This window comes from Tyto alba, unplaced genomic scaffold (genome assembly GCF_018691265.1).
Source record: "Tyto alba isolate M040663 unplaced genomic scaffold, T.alba_DEE_v4.0 Super-Scaffold_6, whole genome shotgun sequence".
NCBI classification, from domain to species: domain Eukaryota; kingdom Metazoa; phylum Chordata; class Aves; order Strigiformes; family Tytonidae; genus Tyto; species Tyto alba.
In genome coordinates this window covers 27,006,981-27,029,773 of record NW_024881327.1, presented here as the reverse complement: position 1 = coordinate 27,029,773, position 22,793 = coordinate 27,006,981, and the positions used below count along the sequence as shown (strand labels likewise).

General features: G+C 36.5%; 1 protein-coding gene across 14 annotated transcripts in view; it reads right to left on the bottom strand.

The window, feature by feature from the left end:
• Positions 1-22,793, bottom strand: part of FRYL (FRY like transcription coactivator) — a 175,317-nt gene that overhangs the window by 10,524 nt on the left and 142,000 nt on the right. For 10 of the 14 annotated variants that reach the window (XM_042808023.1, XM_042808021.1, XM_042808022.1 and 7 more), the window contains 10 exons: positions 22,190-22,351; positions 21,840-21,914; positions 19,142-19,318; positions 16,777-16,785; positions 16,248-16,451; positions 15,202-15,372; positions 10,881-11,134; positions 8,571-8,778; positions 5,695-5,844; positions 2,575-2,673 (listed from right to left, as the gene is read on the bottom strand). In XM_042808023.1, coding sequence (XP_042663957.1) covers positions 2,575-2,673; positions 5,695-5,844; positions 8,571-8,778; positions 10,881-11,134; positions 15,202-15,372; positions 16,248-16,451; positions 16,777-16,785; positions 19,142-19,318; positions 21,840-21,914; positions 22,190-22,351 — 1,509 coding nt within the window. The remainder of the gene's footprint in view (positions 1-2,574; positions 2,674-5,694; positions 5,845-8,570; positions 8,779-10,880; positions 11,135-15,201; positions 15,373-16,247; positions 16,452-16,776; positions 16,786-19,141; positions 19,319-21,839; positions 21,915-22,189; positions 22,352-22,793) is intronic. The other 4 variants (XM_042808016.1, XM_042808019.1, XM_042808020.1 and 1 more) reach the window with 1 other exon arrangement.

Here is a 22,793-nt window from a genome sequence, read left to right as displayed (position 1 = left end):
ATTATGTGTTTTGCCTTAATACTTTCAGATTGAAGAGGATACATAGCACAACTGCCTGCGATAACAGAAACTCATATTTGACTTGAGGACGTCTCTTTTGATCATTAACTCTGTTAAATAGAGCAGAGTAAAAAAAACCAATACAACATATCTGAGAAGTAGCTTCGGAGGATTCTTAGTCTACATAGACTATATAATACACACCAAAAAAAATTGAGGACCAACAGCTGAAGAAAGGCTTTTTAAAAATGTTTTAGAAAATTAAATTATCTGAGCTAATTAGTTACTACTTCTAAATGCTAAATAAATAATTAAAGAATGCACTAAATTAGCTAAATGACATGCTATCAAGAGTCAGAAATGATTAGTCAAAGCTATAAATTTTTTCCTCCTCAGTACGGCTTCTTTCTATTTATAAATGATGAAATAAAAGTAAAGCCCTGGCAAAATGCTCTCAGTTATTTCAGAGCAACTCCTTTCATCCCGTGAACCTTTTTCCTGCTCCAGTCACTCACAAATCCTGTGGCAGAAGACAGGCTGTCCACAGGAACATGTTACTGAACATCCTTTTGACAGCTGCACTACAGAAAAACACCACTCTCTCACTACGATATAATGACAGAGGCCATCAAATGGATATCCACATTCCTTTATCAGGTAAAATAAAATACAAACAAGTTCTTAATATCCAGCTTGGTTTTATGTTGATATGATATGTGGCAGTGCAAAATCAGCTAAAAATACATTAAGTGAATTCATGGCCACCTGAAAGGGACACAATTTTAACTCATCATACTTTGACAAATCAACCAAACAATGCCATTTCTTATTGCTATGATAAACTATAGGCCAAATGAGTTTATATGTGGAGAATTCCATGATGTTTGGATATTCACCATTCTAAGTCCACAGACACACATGAGTTCCCCTCTGCCTTGCCTCAAATCCTCCTGTCTGACCCTGGGGCAAATCAGTTAGCTTCTCTGTGCCTCAGTGCTGCTCTCTAAACTGAGGAATAAAATACACTATTTTCTCATAGGAGTGATGGCAGCATTATGCACTGGAGATTGTCAGACATTAAATGTTACATCAAGTAAGGTAACCTTAGTCATTAGACGAGTACTTTGTTTCTCATTAAGCCTAAATGGCAAAATGTAGCTCATTATATTAGACCTTATGAGTTAGTTTACAAATAAATTGTTATTACCACAGAGCAGGGTAAAAAATGCAGCAACTCTTCAGCAGAAATGCTGGCTTGGATCCTAGAAACAGTTTATCTACATTAACAGTGCTGCGTGGCATTGGTTTTGAGGAAACAGCGATTCTTTTGAGATCCTTTCCACAAAAAAATAGATGTTTATTCTATTCAGCAGGTGAGTTGTCAGCAATCTTTGCAAGGCAGTGGCCATAATTTCCTAATAAACTCAACATGATTGAGAAACATGGAGCCACTTGTGCTGCAAAATACAGCTCTGCCCAATATGTCATGGCTTGAATTCTGGTTCTATTTCGCATCACTCCAGCATTGTCATGGCCTCACAGGCTGCTGAGATCTGTAAAAAGATCTTTCAACTGCATGTTTAATTTTTCTAGGAATAATTTTCTCTCTACAACAAAAGCCCCATATATCCTCTCTCTCTATGTACCTGCAAAACTGATTGTAGATTCATGTTTTCTTTTGGTTCTTGAAATACAAATCTTACCTGTTTCAGTTTTCTGAAGTTAGTATCTTCCTTCCTGAACTTCATTTTGGTTCACAAAACCAAATATACAGACCCTTGCTACAGAAATTTCCAACTTTTAAACTTTCTTTGCCAAAAAGGATATAAGCACTAACATATACCCTACTATATAATACTAAACTGTATTATTCTAAATAACTGACAGAAACGTCAGCCCCATTGGGATCCAGAGTTACAGGATTGGAGACATAAATTGATGTGTCTATATAGAACACAGCTATTTAAGCCCCCATTACAGTCAGTGGAGATCTAGCCAACAAAAGAAGTCTGAATACCTATTCAGCTGAGCAACAAGTCAATATTTATATTAGGATAAAATGTATTGCTTTCTTGGTTTCTTTTACTGTATTGACTTGATCCTTGGATACTATGGGTGTTACGGCACTTAATTCACATATAGATAGTTGTATGTAAACGTTTTCATCTGGAGGTGAATCTCACCCTTCTAATCTAATAAAATAAGCCAGAACATTTATAAAGAAAAAAAAAAAAGCCATTTTTTATTGATATTCATGTTAAAAATATTTGAATATTTTTAAAAGAGGATTTTAAAATTAGGAATGTGCTTTTCCCAATGCTAGTACCTTTATACAATGTTATATATTCAAAGTCAATTTCAGAAATGTGCAACAAAAATTAATTTCACAAAGGAGAAACCTCAGGCTCAGAGTATACACATAGAATAGTAGTAAGAAAAGGAAACGGGCTTTTATTTCAGAATTTTTTTCCCACAGTTTACTTTTAGATACCTGTGTCGAGAGATAAAGACCTGCAACATTTTCTTGATGAGTAGATTCTAATACTTTTTTGTTTTGAAATATAAGAGACTCACCTGTTCTGCTGCCTCTCTTTTGACGTTATAGGTATCCAAGTGTTCTTGGAGCTCTAGAACACTGAACTTCAACGTTTCTAGCAGGCCACAAGACATTAGCTGGAAGATAAAAGCAACCACCTCTTCAGTCATGTAACATCTGACTATAATTCATATAGTCTAATATCTAAATTATATAATATGAAATTCCAAGTCTACATTTGGACAAACAATCAAATAACAATTAGTAGGGTACGGATCGTTTGTGACACCTTTGTGCTAGTAAACTAACACATGTAGCTGTATCAGTTAAACCAGTGAACAGCAGTTTTGATTCCAGAATAAGAAGGGCAGTACCTGATTAATGTCTGAAAGAGAGATTTCAAAAGTGTTTTTAGATCTTTCAAAAAGAATATCTGATATACACACTACTATACAACTAGTGTAAATAGAGTAGCCTGCAGCAAGAAACAGGGTACTGCTGGATTGCTCCTGTAGCAACCCAAGGAGTGTCCAGTGAGGGTTACTTGCCCTTCTCAATATACAAACTATACCACCAGCAAAGGCTTCAGTCTGTAGGAACCAGGAACTGTCAAAGCAGGAACTGCTGGATATTTGAATAATTTTCTACCATTAATTACTCTATCTTTTTTAACATCAGAATCTCTTTTTCCCTCAGGGGCTGCTACCTCAGTTTTGCTCCATACCATTCCTCCCTGTAGTTTTATTTCCAATTAGGTTTTTCTTATTAATCCTTCTCCTGTCACTTCCTGTAATAATCATGCCTCTAACCTGCTGCTTCCTCCCTCACACTGGTCACCCCTTGCACATTAAGAGCTCTGTACTTTTCTCCAATCCCCGTTGCCTGGTACCTCTTGGTCAGCTTGAAGGTGCAAGTGCAAGACTGTGATCACAAAATTATGGCACAGAGAGTCACGGTATCCCACATTCCTCATACAGGGGTGGGAACGATGCTTACATATTTTTCCAAGCGCATCAAGATTATTATTCTACCACCATATTAAGACATTGCTACTCCCAACCTCTATGTCCCCATCAACCAAGAAGCAACTCATGTCTCTGTGGCATGATGCCACTCTGCATTTGGTGTGTGCAATAACATCAAAATGCAAAGTCAGGGGGGCATCTTGTATCAGCAGGAGGCCATGAGTCACTCCCAAATCACTCGTGAACCCACGCTTTGATGTAAGGGGGCATCTTTCTGCTGAAAACTACTTCTTGAATGAATCAGAGGCCAAATTTGAATCAAATGACAATCTTGTACATGTGAGCAGACATCACAAAATCAAATTTTTTTTTAACAAATTTCAATTTTTTTTTTTTGAACAAATTTCAAATTTGTGCATGAATGTTATTTTAGATTAGCCATTCTTTCTTAGTAGAGAAATAATCTGATAAACAAGTTGGTTCATTTCAATTAAATTATTTGGAAAGATTTATCTGCACAGTATTTTCCAATGTAACAACACTACTGTCTGTATGTGCATACATATGCATGCACGCTTACACATAAGTCTGTATACTTGTATACATATTGTAAATGTATAATAATATATGTGTATATATATTCATTATTTATTTTTTATTTTTGTACTTTAAAAAATATATATATTTACTTAGTTTTTCAAAGCACACATGCTGCTCTAGCTAGACACTAGTGTAACTCTTCTCGTGGCTTCTTATCCCAAACAGATTTCTTCTTTTGGTTAATTTCTACTGCCTGATCATTGGCATAAGTTAAGCAAAAAACATTACACATGGTTCCCTTGAAATGCACTGTCCGTATCATGCTTTGCTGGGTCAAGGCCAAAGATCGATCGATCTCAGTCCCCCATCTGACAGCGTCTAATAGCAGTTGCTTAAGGAGGGGCAAATGTGGTGATCTGCTTGCTCCAGAATGCTTTCTTAGCCTCTGTCAACGCATTGTTCTGCATATTAAAAAACCCCCACAAACTACCCAGGGCTGTTTCTTTCATGGATCGATTTAGCTGCTTTTTGAAAACATGAACAGACACTGTAAAAGAGGACAGGGTTTCACAATTTGATTATGTATCACATGAAGTAATTTATTTTTGGTTCTGTATGTTTGTCTTTAGTGTGTTTATGCCTGTCTGTCTGTAGTGTAAGTCACTGCTAGCTTTATTTGATCCCCCTTAGCATCAAATAAGGCAACAATGTAGTAATTTCTATCTCTTTTCCGTGATAATCAAGACATCTATGAACAGATTTCTCTCATAAAGGGCTAAAAAATCCTAGCCTCTGTACTCATATCTTATATGGAAGCCATTCCATGTACTTCATCATTCTTGTGATCTTTCTTGAAGCCTTTTCCAGTTCAACCGTATTTTCTCTGAGAGCAGGGAACCAGAACTGCCCCCAGAATCCAGGATGTAGGTATACTGGGGATATGTACATTAGCTCAAGGATGTTTCCTGTTTTGCTGTCTCTTTTCTTAATTATTCTAGCATAGCTTTTTTTGACTGCTGTTGAACATTGAGCTGACTTCTAACATTAACTTTTATTATAACCCAAGATTTCAACTTGCATAACAACAATTCAAAGCCTTCATTGTGTATTTGTAGCTAGAATGCTTTTCTCATGCATCATTGAATACATACATAAAGATACAACTTTAAAAGGCAAAGTTGCTGCTAGATAAGTAGTCTTCCTTTTTCTTCTCTGTGCAATGAATATAGAATAAATATGAATGAGCAAGGAAAGGAAAGAATAGCAAGGGAATTTAAGTGATATCTAGTATCAGTAAATTCCCTCACTGTTCATTGTTACAGCTGGAGGTTATTTTTGGAGAAAATAAACTTCTCGCTTGTGTTTTCAAATGTTTATGGTACACAGTGGCCACCTAACATTTTAATTTGCTTTTGATTTCATTTATAAAAATAATCTTTTTTTTAACATCCCCAAATTATTCAGATGTTTCAATTAGCAATGTTAGGGAACAACCTTTTACAAGGCAAAAATATAATTAACACATTTTATTGAAACCTTTGAAAATCTTCCCGAGCGCTGCTATTTTCCAAATGTTAAAGCCTAATTTTGTATGTTACATAAAAATATTTAAGCAGACAGATATTTCAACGTGTAAGTTTATGAAATTTTTACCGTTTCCGCATCCACAAAGACTGTTGGGCATTCTGAACATAGCATCATCACTTCCAGAGAGCTTTTAAATTTCGTTCCAATGCGCTGTAGACTTTCGCCAAGAAAGCTGACTGAATCATTTGTTATAGATACAAACTTCCTTTGAATGGTCTAGAAATCAAATCAGAAAAACATTTATTTTACATTGTATTTTACTACCTCTCCTCTGGCTTTTTAGATTAAGAATTTCAGGGCAAATTTCCATTATGACAGCACATATTTTTGTCATTAAATTACAAACTAATACATAATTTGCTCTGAATATTCATGTAAAACTAGCTCCAGAAAATGCAATCAACCAGTCAATACATAAACCCAGCCTGCATTTATAAAGACAATTATTCCTTTCACTTCTAAGCTTTTAGCACCAGTATAGCTGGATAACTATTTGTCTTCATTCATAGTAGTTCAATTCGTTTTCAAGTGTTTGTGCTGTAAAACTGTGTATAATTTTCTGCAAGTCAGAATATGACCTGTGTAGCACAATGTGTCCAAAATTGCTACCTGCAGGGTTTCTACCTTTTTCAAAAATCACTCCTATGTATATCATGTTCTATTATGCAGACTGTCGGTTTGGCCTAATACAACACTGTGCTGTGTTATATATTATTTCATAAATCCTAGAAAGTTATGTGTAGAATAAACTATTGTCCTGGGTTTGAGTGAGTGGTGGGGTTTTTGGTAGTGGGGGAGGGAGCTACAGCGGTGACCCCTGTGAGAAGTTTCTTGAAGCTCCCCCAGCTCCAAGTCAGACCCACTTCAGCACCAAGGCAGAGACAATCAGCGGCATCTCTGCAATATCGCATTTAAGAAGGGATGTGGGAGAAGGAGTGGGAGTTGTAAGGAGGAGTTGTGACATCTCTGTGAACACCAAGGTGAGTGGCGGAACAGAGGAAGAAAGGGAGGGGGGGAGGTGTGCCAGAGCAGAGACCCCCCTGTATCCTGTGGTGAGACAGCAGGGCGGCCCCCCCTGCCACCCATGGAGGTCTACAGTGGAGCAGACACTGATAGGGCCTGTGGGGGCCCCACACGACCATTTAAGGTGGCTGCACTGGAAGGAGGCTGGGATCCTATGGGAAGAAGCAGCCGCCACCATTGTAGTTCAGTGCTGGGAGGACTGCAACATGTGGGGGTGTCCCACGCCATAGAAGCTCGGGAAGGGCTGCATCCCGTGGAAGGGACTCGAGTCAGAGAAAGTTTGTGAAGAACTGTCTCCTGTGAGAGGGGACCACGCTGGAGCAGGGGGAGAAAGTTCCAGAAGTTCCCCCCCGATATGGAAAAAGCAGCAGCACTGACTGCACCCCCCATTCCCTGCCCCTGCACTGGTGGGGGAGAAGGGGGAAGTGAGCAGCAGTGTGGTGCTCAGTTGCCCTCTGAGCTCCAACCATGACAATTATACAAACAGCTGCAAAGTTAAACACAGTGTAGGAGCCAGAAGGCAAAATGGAAGGGTGCAAGTCAAACAAGGCCTCCAGGTCTCATTTATTCATTTTAACCCTCCTCTGTACCCACTAGCAACTCCTCAGGAATGCTTCTTTGCCCAGGCTCGAGCCCTGGACTGCTATTGTCCCTTTTCTCAGAGTATCCACCTTTCCAGCTGACTGAGGGCTATTCTGTCAAGCCACAGAAAGTCACCTATCATTCTAGCTCCCTCTTTAATGATCACAAGAGAATATGAACTCCCGTTTTGCCACTTTCATGAAATGAATGAATGTGTGAAAAGCAACTGCAGCTATGCTTTGGTATAATACAGAGAAACTAAACCCCTGATGTCTAGATAAAGCAAAAAGACAAACCAAACCAGTAACAGGAATTTCATAGCACTGGCAAAATACTTAGTTCAACTAAAAATGGAAAATGGGTATAGGTGTACAAACAACTTATTCCATAGATAAGGTAGAGTATGAATTCTTCACTTATGAGTTATTTCATCATGGTAGTAACCCTAAACCTGCCCATACATATGGGATAAAATGCACGCTAGCGTGATAAAATAAAGTGTGGCTTTCACTGAGAAATTTATCATGATATACCAAACAGCAGGCAAAATTTAATACTGGAGATATTAGAAAGGGTTGGAGTCGTAAGGTCTTGGTCTGTAGTTCTGCATCAGCTCTTAGTTCACTTGGCAGGTTGACTGTAAATAAATCGATTAATTGTGCTTTTCCTGCCCCATAAGAAGTTGCAAAGACTAATGTACATCCAAGTGGTACTACTCTGAAAATGCAGAAGCCCTATCCCCTACCTAGGGAGGAGGGAGCAAGAAAAATTAAACCATAGGCATTTTGTGTTGGATACCAGATCTACAAGGTAAATATAGTTAAGAGAGGCATTTGAAACTTCCAGCTTTAGTGGATCTCCTGGTGTTTCAATTACTTCTCTGCAGAAAAATATTTTTTTCTCACAAGTCAGATGCAAGAGAAATTCATTAATGTTTGTCATGCTGTGATCGCATAATAATAAATCCCACAGAAAACCCAGGAGGAAGACATTAGTTCTGTAATCAGCAGAGAACCCGGGTGATGTTTAGAAAATAGAAGGGACACAGCCTGAACTAAGAGTTTACAAGAAACACTGAACCTTTTTTTTTGAGCTGTTTTTCTTTTCCTGAGTAGAATCACTCCAAGACAATGAATACAGCAGACATCCCATGGAAAAATAGTGTATGACCCTATAACATTCTTTTAGCAACGTGGTTTTTTTATTTGCATTTGATTTGCTATTCTAAGGTTTCTTGCTACCATAATCTCGCAGCTTTTGCAGTTATGGAGGGGACAATTAGTTTTGAAAGCAAGAGGAAAGGATTTCAAACAACCACATAGTGGCAATTCACTGACCTGAAACAACCTTGAGAAGATGTGAAATGTATAGACAGCACAAGAGCCATCTGTATCTGACAGCATTTGATTGACATGGCAGCGCCATGCTTGCTCCTCATCATCGTATGCTACTGGTTGGAAAGCTGCCAATATGGCAGAAAGAAATGGTGAAGGAGGTGGGGAAGTTTGTACTTCTGGGAAACCATCCTGTTCTTCTTCATCTTGGCTGTGAATAACAAACAGAAATTAACTCTTCAGTAATTTTGTTAGGAAAAAACCCCTTCATTTTGGTACAAAGGAAAAATAAGAATTTGGAATAGAGAACAGTGTTTTGTAATAAATAAATCAATTAACTAAGGTAGCTATGAACCAAAAAAAGAGTAAAAAAATAAAAAACTTTTGTTACTGCAATATAAAAAATTGCTTATACTCTCAAATACCTCCAAAGTTTATTAAAACGTATTATTTCTATGCATATCTACAGACAAAGGGCTATTTGTAGTTTATATATAGCTATATACATATATACTCAGAAACTGGTGTTTTTTTCTCACCCCCAACAACTGAATTAACATTCAATTCCTCAAATTTTTATTCATCTAAACATATGGTCCACCAACATCTACAACAAATTTTAGCTTTCCTTAAGAGAAACACAAGAGCTCATTTAAGAGTGTAACACTATTTTATAACTGTCTTAAGTAACATCATAAGTGAATGGAGATAGATTGGAACACTTCCCTTTTTATGGGCAATCAATTTAATGGGCCTTTGTTCAAAGAGCATCCTGCAGTCATATTTTCCATTAGGCACCAAATATCCAATAAAAATATTGAACTATAGATTAATCAATGCTACTACTTACAATCATTAACTTTTTAAAATTTTCTATATTACAAAGAATGATACATTTTGACAGCAGTTGTACTTACACTGCAAAAATACGTGTGGAAGGATTCCAAGTACAGATAGTTTATTAAAATAATTTTAAAAATACATACTGTTTTTCTCAATAACAACCACCTCATTCACAGTGGCACCAAGTATGTCTTAAACAAGACTTAAAAACATGTTGTAAACAAGAAGTGTGGGTGCTGGTTTTAAGTACATTAATTTTAGTAGCACAAAGCACAAAAGCTAAGACACAATCCTTTTGAGTAGTATCTGTAAGCAAAGCTTCAAAAAGATTTTCAGGTATTTTCTAACTAGTGTATCAACCCTATAAATAATCACCTCTGTTGCTCTTCAAACTAGAGCTATGGGGTTTTTTGTTTGCTTAGTGTAAATAACCTAAAACCTTAAGATATTTTTCAGTTTCATGTTAGGAAACAAACTGGTACCAGCCTTTAATTCTTGCAAGGCATACTGCAGTAGCTTGCATATGGGATTACAACAGTCAATTTCTGTCCCAGTAGAACCTTCTCAAACAACTTGGTCTTTTACATCTCCTGTTGTGTCCTTTCTGTAAAAGACTCCTTAAATGGTCTCTCTGACAGAATATACACTAAGTCTATGTTCCCATACGCTAAGTCTACATATTATTCAATCTAAACTTATGAACGCATTTTAAGTATGAACAAACTTATGAACAATTTGGAATTCTTTGGTTTAGGGTTTTTTGTTAATTTTCCCTCCTTATTATACTGTTATCTTTAAGGGACTTATGGTTTCACTTTAAATATGACTCAACCAGCTAGGAGTAACTATAACTTTTCCTCTCAACAGTTATTTTTGTTTTCCATATTAAAAAAATGGAAAAAAGTTATTCTATTTTTAAATGTCTTAGAAATATACATGAGACTGATTACCCTTAAAACTGGAAATAAACCATGGGCAAATTCAAAATAAAACTGGCCTGACTCCTACAGGAGCTTTGACTAAAAAAAAATAAAATTATCATTTTTTTCCTGTCTTTTTGTGCCAAAATAGGTTCTGCCATAATTCAGAGCAGTTCAAGAGCTTTTCCACGTTATATTGCTTGCAGCTGGTGGCTGCCAAGAAAACACTCTAAAATGCCCTATGACCTCTTCTCATATTTCTGTCTTATTAACGGTGATGAAATATGCTACATTTCTTTTTTTTCAAGAATTCTCATCTTTTCCTGCAAGGCTGTTTTCCCTGTACCATAAACAGCTGCTGAGCAAAGTACTGAGTATATCTGCTTTAACGGGCAAACCCAATCACCCACTATTTCAGATACGCAAAACATCATTTTTAGATACTTGTATTATGGGACTCATGGAAAACCCCACACCATAAGAAAGTCTACTCTGATTCAAGAACAGATAACATGTAATTCCTGTTATTTAGAACCAATATTAATCCTACCTAGACAAACCAGAGAAGTCAGCTTCTTCTTCTTCACATCTCTCATCTAGCTCTTTCAAAGCAAGAGTGACATCCTCTTCACAGATAGATTCAGAATAGCTCTCAGGAGCTGCTGCCTCTGCTAGTTCTGGGGTCTCTTCCAACTCAAGAGATTCATGACAGACCAGACAGTCCTGTTGTTCTTGTAGTAGATACGACCCAGTGTCTTCACTAGCAGTGCTAACCTGTTCATCCCTTACTGCTGAACTGCCTTCCTGTGAATCGAACATACTTTTATTAGTTTTCTTGACAGGACTTATGTATTCTCGTCAGTTCTTATTATGGTGAAGTAACAGAGTTATAAAAAATTGTTTACAAATATCTATTTATACTTTAATCATTCAGTTCTCTGTATTGTTCACATAGTTTTACTTGATCAAAGGCAGGCAGTCTATTTGTAATGTTTATAACCTGTGGTTAGCATTAATATCCTAGAATATGACATATCGTTGATAGCAAATAAAATTTCTTACATACACTCAATTAAATCTGTTAAGAACACTCCCAGAAAATATATCTGAAAATAGCCTGAAACATATTTAGATCACAACAAACACAATCAAGACTTTCATAGTTTACTTTTCTAGGCGAGGACCAAAATGACCGCCTCATGCTTGCCCTTGGGGTCTGGAACCCACATAGAACCTTTCTTCTTTCTGCTATTCATTTTAACAAGTTTCTAAAAGTAAAACTGAGCAACAGTGTAACAGATGAACAATGAAAAAGGGACATTCCACTATTTTTATTATTTTGCCATTACTGTTAATATGGGGAACTTTAAGGGATTAACCCTGAATCTCTAAGCATAGGCTTTAATTCACTGGCAATCCTAAAGAGACAATGATTAAACTCAGGTAGGTGATATTAGAATGACCCTTTCTCCTTTCCATCTTCCTCCATTAGCATTATTATACTCATTAACATCTCTATATTGAACAGAGGAATTCAGATTTAGTTAATTTATGATGAATCCATTTGAAATCTTTTACTGGATTTTTCTGTGGAATAAAAATAACACTTTCTTGTACTTGTTATCTCCTAAAGGCACAAATTATCACGTTTTCATTCTTAGTGTGCTGGTCTTCATCTACTGGCATATCCAACACTGGTCAACAAACCTTTGGACAGCCTCTAAGCGTACACATCACTTCATGGCTTTCATTAGTTTAAGCAGATCCTCTGACAGATAAATAACCGTACACATCTTAGAAAAGACAATTCAGCTGTAAACTGAACTATGTAATTTTATTTCACAGTGATCCTAACCTTATCTTACTTTGACTATGGTCCTCCTCAATGTGACACTACTGTCATTTCACACAGCTGGTGACCTCACTTCTAATGCCTCTTTTGTAAAAGTTAAATCTGGAATTTTATTGCACAGAACAGCCATTTGGTCATACTGAGCAGCTAAGGCACACGGGAACGCAAGACACTTTTACAATAACCCTGCAAGATAATTTGGATTGAAGCAGTGGTCCATTTCTATTACAGATGGTAACATATGATACAGAGCTGAACTGAGTATGTCTGGTAGATGTACATATGAGGGATACACTTCTAGAAATTATTTAAGTGCTAATTACTAGTTAATAAATTTACAGGTAAGTTAGTCTTCATAGTGCCATGCCTCCTGATTTCTGAAGTTTTCTGTGTAACATTGGACATGTCTTTATTACCAACATGAACGTTAAGTATCTTAAAAATGTGATTTATATAGTTAACAACTCCACAGAACCTAAGGAAAATTACTTCTAGTAAACCACTCCCTCATAAATCCACAGTGCAAGTGAGTAAAACAGAGAATCATTTTAGTCAGAAAATTTCATATACTTAAGCTTGTAAAACTTACTGTATAAAATTGAAAATATTCTTGTAAGCTAGGCTGTAAATTCCCAACTGGAATGTGAAATGTCCTTTTTGTCCTTTTTGCAAAGATACATGCTACTACTGGGAATCAGCCAAATACATTTAAGTGAACTATTTACTTAACTCTTCAGCATCCCTACAAGAGAAACAAGGAACTCAACTGCATCTAACCAGTTCACACACTTGTTTTTAAATAATGGCTTAATTTTTTTTTATTTTACCCTACATAAATTTTAATACAGATTTATTTATATTAAAAACATTTTGATATCTGACATGACATAAAATGAAATGCCTGTGTTGAAAATTATATATAAAGTATATGAGCATAGGAAAAAACAACTGCACTATGGTGCAAGTTGTGCAGCATATGAATTCAGGACAAAATTAGTCTCCTGGATTCACAAATTTCTCAGAAGTGAGTTGACAGCGCACGTATTTTGAAGCTCATTCTGTTAAGAGGCATAAACCCAGCTCTCCCTTTTAGCAACAAAATCCAACTAGCTAGCTAACTTTTATAGAGAGAGTGTTCAAACGGTGCATTGAAGAAAACATATGTATTCAATTGAATCCCATATCCTAACAAGCACAAAATAAAACTGGAACACATCATATTTGGCGATTGCATGTATATGCACTTACAGTAATTTTTTGGTTGTTTTTTTTTGTTTCTTTTTTTTTTTTTTTTTTGATACAGCATTTTTTTCTGGATGCTTTACAGCACAGCTGAAGTGTTTTCAGTATTTTTAATTATATTGGTGCTTTTTTTGTGTGAATGTTTTCACTCGATTTCAGAAGTATAGTGATTGTATAAAGGGAGCTGCAGAAGAACAATGAATCCAAGTATAAAGGCATTCTCTGAAAGAACTATCAAAACATAAAAATGAGGTACAGCTGGGATGGTACCACAAGTGAACAAAGGAGAAGAAAAAAGTTATATTGTGGTGAATTTCATTCCATAAAATCCCATCTTATATATCATTTTTCCCTTTTGAAATCTTAACCTAAAGCATCTATCCTATGTGGAAAAAAATAATCCAGATTAAGTGTTCTTCTTCACACAAAATTCTATTGGAACAAAAATGCATTTTGTAGACAAGCGGACGAAGCACTAACAGAACATTTTGTTTGACAATCTAAGTACAGGTGCTCTACAAAAATGGAGACAATTTATCAACTGCAATGTAACCAAACACTTTTTAAAAAATCATATAGAAAATCATAATGGAAAAATATGAAAAATGTGGGGGAAAGCTGCTTGATAGAAGTTACATTACACTTTTAAAAGGTGAGGATTTTATCACAGGAAACCAGTCACCTGTTCTTTCCCTTTGTTGTACTTTAAATATGTCTTCTGTTCTTACAGTTATTTTCATTAAATGTTAGCTAGGTGGGTGGTTTGCCTGTTAATAAGAGTGATTTTCTAGGTAGCAAACAGGTAGACTAGAGCCTTTGTTCAGAAACCCCAGTCACTTGAACCACCTAGTTGACTGTTTAAATCAAGTTGGCTGAAGACTCATTCTTAAGTGTAAACCATGCAGTGGTTATTCAAATACGCATAGCAATAGCCTAATTTTCTGGAAGATTCAATACAACTGTATGTTCTGATAAAGACAGGAATAGCAATGCTTATCCAAATAAAAGTAAGATTGCCATTAACATCAATAATTTTAACTGAAGAGATAAAAAGTCCACCTAAAACAAGCCACTTCAAATTCAAGAAAAAAAACAACATATTGAGGTTTTCGCTACAACTGCTAAATATTGTAGGAGTTGTACCATATGAAAGTTTTATTTTAAATAAGTCTTTTTAATTTTAAATTATTCAAAATATTTTAAAAACCAAGAAACTGGAGTACTCACAGATTTGCAGGCGGCCATTAGCTTGAAATCTGTCTCAGTCCACATAGGCCTTTCCAAAAAAGTATACCACTAGCATCTGTGGTCCTTTTAAAGGATTATTTAATGGAACCAACTGCTAACACAGCTGGCCTGAGGTTTTATTCCCACATAGCATCAATCACATTAACCCAAAGAAAGCAAAAAAAAAAAAAAAAAAAGAGGGGGGAAATAAAAAAAGTATTTGAAAGAAAATGTTGCTCAAGAAGGATTTCAACCATATCAAGGTAAAAGCATCTTGAATATTAGCCTATGTTCATTCTGCACCATGAAATGATCATTATCAGCCCTTCAAGAATATTTTTAACCTGTGGTAAGTTCCCTCAGTCCATCTCAAGTAGTTTTCATGCTGAGGGAACATTTTGTAAGAACATTCCAACAGGTTAGAAATATTAAAAGCAAATCAAATAATCATTGTAACAGATGCAAATCCAGTTGAAAAGAAAGCCAAAGTTGCTACTAAACACTAGAAGGAGCCCAGATCAGCCATGCACCAGCCCACATTTCTCCCCACCTCAGGCAGCTGGTTGCTAGAGTTATCTAGAGGAGAAGCCTCCAAACTTGGGGTCTCAGTTCTGATTTGAAGCACGTCTTCTGTTCCCACACTGCTAGTGGAATCTTGAGACTGAAGTGATAAACCAGCATGATCTGATATTGTTTCGTCTATGGCAGAATCACTGTTTAACTAAGAAAAGAAAAAAACATTAAATTCTTCAGTTTATCAAACATAAATTACAGGGAAAAAAATCCACATTAGTTTTGAAATAGGCTGTTTCAGTATAGTTAGCTATTTGAATTTGTTCACATATTATGAGTTTAGCAGCTTTACACTAAAACTATTACAAGGATCACATGCATTTCTGTAACATTTAGCTTTGAAGAGAGGTTTGAAGTTATCCTTGGGATACAGAAAATTATTTCCTTTTGTGTTCTTAAAGGTCTTTGGCACTGCTGAAATGCTAGACCAAAAACCCTGAAGAGCAGAGCTCTGTTATGGGCAACATTAATACAAACTTTGCATAGAGTCTGAAAAGCAGCATACTATCCCTGCTGTTCCCCGTTCAACCAATTTTTTTTCTGAATTCATTTATGTAATGCAGGGAGACTTCTGAGTGGCCATCATTCTTGATTTTCCTCAGTTGTACATACACATGCTTCAAAATCCACAATTAAATTAGAAATTTCAGTGGTTAAACAAAACTGAGGCTCCCACGAGATCACTTACTGTTCTTGTTCTTATTTAGTATTCTGAGGTTTTTTTGAAGCTAGGAATACACAAAGACACACACTTTACATATAACACATGTACTTTTGCACTTATATTTAACCAAATATACGAGGTATAAAGACATTGAAAAAAATGAATGTTGTACTAGAATTAGAACCCTGTTATGTACCACCACTTTCCCTTCATTGACAATGTTATGAAAAAGAAGCTTAGCCACATTAATTTAGCTCCTCTTTAGTTCACTTGGGCTGAAAGTGTGATCCATACTTACCTATTAGAAGTGCAAGTGAAAGCTTAAGTTCTCAGATTCCTTTCACAGAAAAATAGCTTACCATCTGTGAACGAGACAGTATCTGACTTGCAGTCAGGGCTGCTTCTTCTTCTGAAGACTCATCAGTATCTTCCTGGTTGGTCAAGTTCAAGCTGGGTGTGCTACCAGAGTACTGACATTCTTGAAGAGACGGTGTGTCTCCTTTGTCAATACTGTCAAGAGAGCGCCTACGAACGCCCCAGTTGAAGTTGTCCATGCTTTCACCCTGTAATAAAAAAAGTTTGCACACATCTGTATGTATGAATTTCAACATAATAAAATACACAAATGCAACACAGAGATCACAAGTACTGAATGTATTATGAACAGAGTTTCAATCAGCCCTTTAATTTTATTAAAATTTTAAAAACCTTGTTAAATTATGTTTGTAGAGAAATTAAAATATATGGCAAATGAAGTAGAAATCTTTTGAAAAGTAACTCGATATATAATCTAGAACTGTATCAGTGTAATTTTATATATCTGACTAGAAAGTACAAACACACCACAGACAACAGATGAACAAGCCAGGGCACCAGGCTGCAACTTACCTGCAGCTCCTGGTTAGCAAAAAGGAAAACACATATAATTAGAAAGAACGAGGACAAACACTTAAAGATACTCTAGAACCAGGGAAAAATGTTTTATTACATAAGATTTGCCAACAGTAAAAGACTGATTCAAGCTCTGAAAAAAAGCTTTAGTCAAAAAGCTAGTATTTAAAATAATTTCTCTTTCTAATGGAAGATTGATTAAAAAAAAAAAAAAAAACAAAAACAAACTGACAACAAAACAGTAAAACCAGCATGCTTATGATACATTTTCTCTAGTGTAACATGTAAAGCAACTGTTTCAACAAACATTAGATGATATTCTGTAACTAACACACATGAATCTAAACCAACCACATCCAACTGACAAAGCACCATCAACATTAATCATATATAGGTTGTAGAAAAAACGATGTTGTCATTAACCATTTTAGCAGCTACTTTGTGTCAGTTTTATGAAATGCACCATAAACACCAATAGCTGGATCCTTTCTGTTTGCACATTTTAAAGCTGGGATACTTGGGTTTCAAACATCCAACATACTAAGTGAAATCTGTATCTTAAAAACACTATTGTTTTAATTCACAAGTTCAATAACAATTTTTGATTTTCTCAAACACTTTGTCAACCTCCAACAAGTCATCTAAGTAAGACGGAAAATGTGATCAGTTCACTTTGCCGGTCTACAGACAGTTACTAAAATACCACATGTAGCCCAAAACGTGCAAGTGTGGGTCCAAAACTGCTCTAACAGAGTATCTCTTGTGGCCACTTAACAGATCATCATGGCACATTAAATACGCAAAGCAAAGTAAACATTTTGTAGCCTCTTTCTCTCTTAGTGATTTATTTTTCTCCAAAAAAGGTGAAAAATTATGGCAAAGGAAAAAAATCCCAAGTACTACTGTGGGCTGAAGAACTTAAATTTAATCTGAACATTACTCAGATTTTAATGTAAAAGCCTCAGTTCCTACTGTTGACATTTAACGATTAGAAACAAGGAACAATCAATATTTTTGGTGCACCTCTAGGCAGCTCTTATATTAAATGCACAATTTATTGTACAAATTTAGGGCATTACACATATGTGGTTTTTTTTAATTTTTTTTTTTTTTTTGCAAGTATAGCACTACAAGTTGCATACAGGCACGTAACGAGAAAGAAACCGTATTTTCTTCATTATGATCTACTATTAAAATAATACAGAAAATTAAGTTAAAGATTAACTTGGTTTGGCAGTTTTCAACTTTTGGCATTCTACCTGCAAAGCCCCATCTAGTGTTAAAATAATGTTTTACTGCTACTGAGCCTTGATTCTGAACTGCATAACTACTTTCATTCAGTATAGGAAATTGTATCTGTATAGTTTGTGGCCACATATATAGAACAGACTGTAGCGAGCCTGTACTGTTCCTAGAAGATGCAAATATTGGCTGAAGTGAAACAATATACAGGAAGCATGAAGAAACTGAGAAAAAACTAAAGTATTACAGCAGAAAAAGCGCAGTATTTTGTAAAAAGGGCTAGATTAATCAGGAGAACAACCACCTTAGTGTTTAGATAGACAAATATTCTTCTTATCAGCTTGTAGACTCATGACCCGCAAGGGCCTCCTTTACTAATTCAGTATTTTGTATAGATTGTAACAAAAGCACTGAAAAAAGCTACAAAGCATCTGATTCCTTCCCAGCCCTTTTACAGTCATATACTTTTAAGCTTCAGTAAATTCTGGTCTGAAGCCTTTTATTTATCCCAAACAAGTAATAATTGTTAACAGAATCTTTACTATTTCTTGATACTTAATTTTGTTTTATCTCCCCTCTCTCTTTTTTGACAGGAGAAGTGGAGGAAATGTAAGAAGTACAACAAACCAAATACAATGTAAAAGCCAATGCAAGCAATAATGGTGACCAAGTCAATTGTATATAATGAGATAGTGTATCATATGGTTTGTAACTTTGAAAGCTATTCTTTATGTTTTCAAAATGCAGAAACATATCAGGAACAAAGATTATACTATTTTCTTAACATATTGTTCCATAATTGAGTTTTCTTGATACCCAGGTGTTCATCCTGTCATTGGCTTATACTGTCATATCACTTCACTTTCAGATTGAGTCACTTAACCCCACCAAAAAACCCCAACTCTTCCCCCAAAAAACACCCAACAATTTGCAACAACTTAACACTGCAAAGTTTGTGACCCAGGTTTCTTTATCGTGCAAGGTAAGTTCAATCATGTCACAAATTCTTCCCAATTGGATTAGTTAGAAGAGCTGCCAATTCCTTAGAATTGCACCAACATAACCTAATTTTTAGAACGTTCTCAAATGGAAATACACAGAAGAAATGCCAAGGTCTCACCTCTGCATCTTCCAATTCAACATCTAAAAAGTCAAAGTCTTTAAAAACTCCAAACTGTTGTTCACTGGTATTGTCTTCTACAGCCACTTCCTCTTCTTGAATCACTTCTTCTGTTGTTGAAATAAGACTAGTTTGTTGATCTCCAACTTCCAGGTCTTCATTAGAAGAAAACACAACCTGCAGATATGGGTAAATATAGAAATAAAAACTTCCAATTTATGTAACTCCAAAAGTCAGCTATCCTGCTTCCTGAAATTTAATGGAACTAGTGGCAGTTAATGTACCATTATAATGATAATACCAGGGCAAGTGCAGACTGCAATTTGTTTTAAGACCAGTTAGATTTTAAACTACATCCTTCAACTAGTGATATTATTCTCTCCTTAATGTAACTGAGAATTGCAAAGGTACAAATTAAGAGAAAAATATATCCCTGAATTTTCATTTTCATAACCACAGTATTAGTAAAAATTAAGAACAAAAAAATCCATCAAAATATTCATCCACATTACACAGGCCATATTATTTTCGCCTCCCAATGTCTGTGGAAGGACTGTGTACCTTTAAAAAGGCATCCAGTGCTGGCTTCCAGTGATGATAATCTTCACAAATTACAATTTGCTGTTTATTTCCATTTAAATTTTCTAAAAAAATCTCTTCAGTTTCAGCTTTCAAGCATCTAATTTTATTTATTTTAACCTCCTCCACTAGATTTAAGATCCATCTCCCATCAATATTCTTCCCCAGCTAAGAATCATAGAATCAATCATAGAATGGTTTGGGTTAGAAGGGACCTTAAAGATCATCATGTTCCAACCCCCCTGCCATGGGCAGGGACACCTTCCACCAGCCCAGGTTGCTCAAAGCCCCGTCCAACCTGGCCTTGAGCCCTGCCAGGGAGGGGGCAGCCACAGCTGCTCTGGGCAACCTGTGCCTCACCACTGTCTTACAATAAAGAATGTCTTCCCTATATCCAATCTAAATCTACCCTCTCAGTTTAAAACCATTACCCCTCATCCTATCCCTACACCCCCTGATGAAGAGTCCCTCCCCACCTTTCCTGTAGCCCCCTTTAAGTACTGCAAGGCCGCTATAAGGTCTCCCCAGAGCCTTCTCTTCTCCAGGCTGAACAACCCCAACTCTCTCAGCCTGTCCTCATAAAGGAGGTGCTCCAGTGCCCCAATCATCTTTGCAGCCTCCTCTGGACCCGCTCAAGCAGCTCCATGTCCTTCTTCTGTTGGGGGCCCCAGAGCTGGACACAGCACTGCACGTGGAATCTCACGAAAGCAGAGTAGCAGAGCAGAATCCCCTCCCTTGACCTGCTGGCCACACTTCTCTTGATGCAGCCCAGGGCACAGTTGGCTTTCTGGCCTGTGAGTGCACATTGCTGGCTCATGGTCAGTTTTCCAGCCACTGACACCCCCAAGTCCTTCTCCGCAGGGCTGTTCTCAATACACTCATCCCCCAGCCTGTGTTTGTGCTTGGGATTGCCCCGACCCATGTGCAGGACCTTGCACTTGGCCTTGTTGAACTTCATGAGGTTTGCATGTGCCCACCTCTCCAGCCTGTCCAGGTCCCTCTGGATGGCATCCCTGCCCTCCAGCGCATCAACTGCACCACACAGCTCGGTGTCATCAGCAAACTTGCTGAGGGTGCACTCAATCCCTCAAGAACTTCTATGTCACAATAAAAACGAGTACCCTAGATGATAAGCAAGGTAGGCTACTCACTTTATTTTAAAATCTCTTAATGTCATCACCACCATTAAGCTTAGTATGCCAACAGGGGTCTTTTCTATGCCATACACAGAAGTAACACCACTGACCTATTTTTACACAATAGTTAAGACTATCGTTCCTACTGATAACCATGTTAGTTTGAAGGCATGTGATCCACCGGCCATTTTCAATGGATTCTGTGGCATTTTCAGTACAGCATCAACATCACTGCAGTCCTCAGTTATTGCTGCCCCTTCTCTCTAAAGTGCATATGATTTATAATGGACTAGATAGGGATTTACTCAGAACAGGGGAGACCTTGTTCGATCCCCTCTTCTAGTGAAGACAATTAAAATTCATACATGCAGCCTCAAGCATACAATGCACTACACTGGAGTGGTAGTGTAGTCCTGCTCGTCTGTTAAGAAGTATTAAGGATTAGTCTGATCAACAGCGCCCCTCAGCAGTCAACTAATTCAATTTGGAAAGGAAAGACTTGAGTTCCCATCCAAAGACTTTAAAAGAAATTTTGTTTTGATAAGCACATAAGATAAAAATTAAGAATTAATCCTAGTAATTTATCTTTGTTTTAAAACATATAGTCCTCTCCCTATAAGACCAACATAAATTCACTGAGATGTCAACATTAGTTTTGGCTGAATTTAAATATTGTTTTGAAACCTGCCTAGTAAAGGAAGTAACCTGCCTAGTAAAGGAACTGTATTGACCTCTGGAAGAATAATACCAACCCAATAAACTGTAACCTGCCTAGTAAAGGAACTGTATTGACCTCTGGAAGAATAATACTGATGCATTACTTATTATTCCATGTCTTTTTAGTTCTTCAACTAGATTTGTTAATTGTTGAACCAAAACCAGTTTGTCAAAACCTGCTCTTGTAGCTTCACCAATATCTGAAACTCAATAGCAGTCTCACTACTGCAATTTAAAAACCAAAATAAACCACCATCACCACTTACTGAAGGATTCTTGGGAAGACCAGATTCTGGACCACACAGAGAAAGCACGTTCATTAGCTTCTCCCTAGTTCTTCTCTGAAAGATATACCAAAGAAAATCACATAGCAGGGCATCTGCTAGAGGTCCAAGTAAAAATGTAAAACATCTACATTTTTAACTAGTTATTTCGCATGCTGACATTCTCTAAGAAGAATCTTACAATTTTTTCTGGTTTTTAATTTATGCTATATTCACTTACTGTTTTGCTAAGATACAATATAGACTTCAAATTACACTTCAACAAATTTTTTTTTATACATTCATAAACACTATTTATAATGTATGTATAATGTGTTTGAGACACAATGTACCTGAGATAGCTGTGGTCTCTTCCAACTGACGGGAACTAACGCATTTGAATTGGAGCCTGATGAAGTTGAAGAAGTGCTCCGGGTGACAGCAATGACTTTTGGCTTCCCATTTCTACCAGCTGCACTGTGTTGATCACCATACTTATTCCCAATAATTGGCGTCTATCAAAGACAACAAATACCTTCTTAAAATTCAAATCAGTATTAGTAGAGACTACAAATTTGGTTTTGGAATTCAACATTATATAAAATGTAGGAGGGTTTGTCTGTTTGTTTATTTTTAAGCATTCTATGAAGCCCATGCCTAATCCACTGAGCATTGGTACACTGGGAAATACAAAGCTGAATACTTCTACCCTACGCAGCAGGCTGCCACTCTGCCTACTTATAGTTTTTTGAATTGTGTAAATTTCATACTGACAATCCAGTTGTATTTTTTGAAAACGCTTTAAAAACAACTGTGTTCTAAGTTTAGAAGATGCAAAGCTTCTCTACAGAATCATTTGCAGACATGAACAGATTGTTTTCACAGACCAGCAACTTCACTACACACGCATACTTCTGAAAAAACAAAGATCAAATTCAGCCCTTTTGACAGCAAATG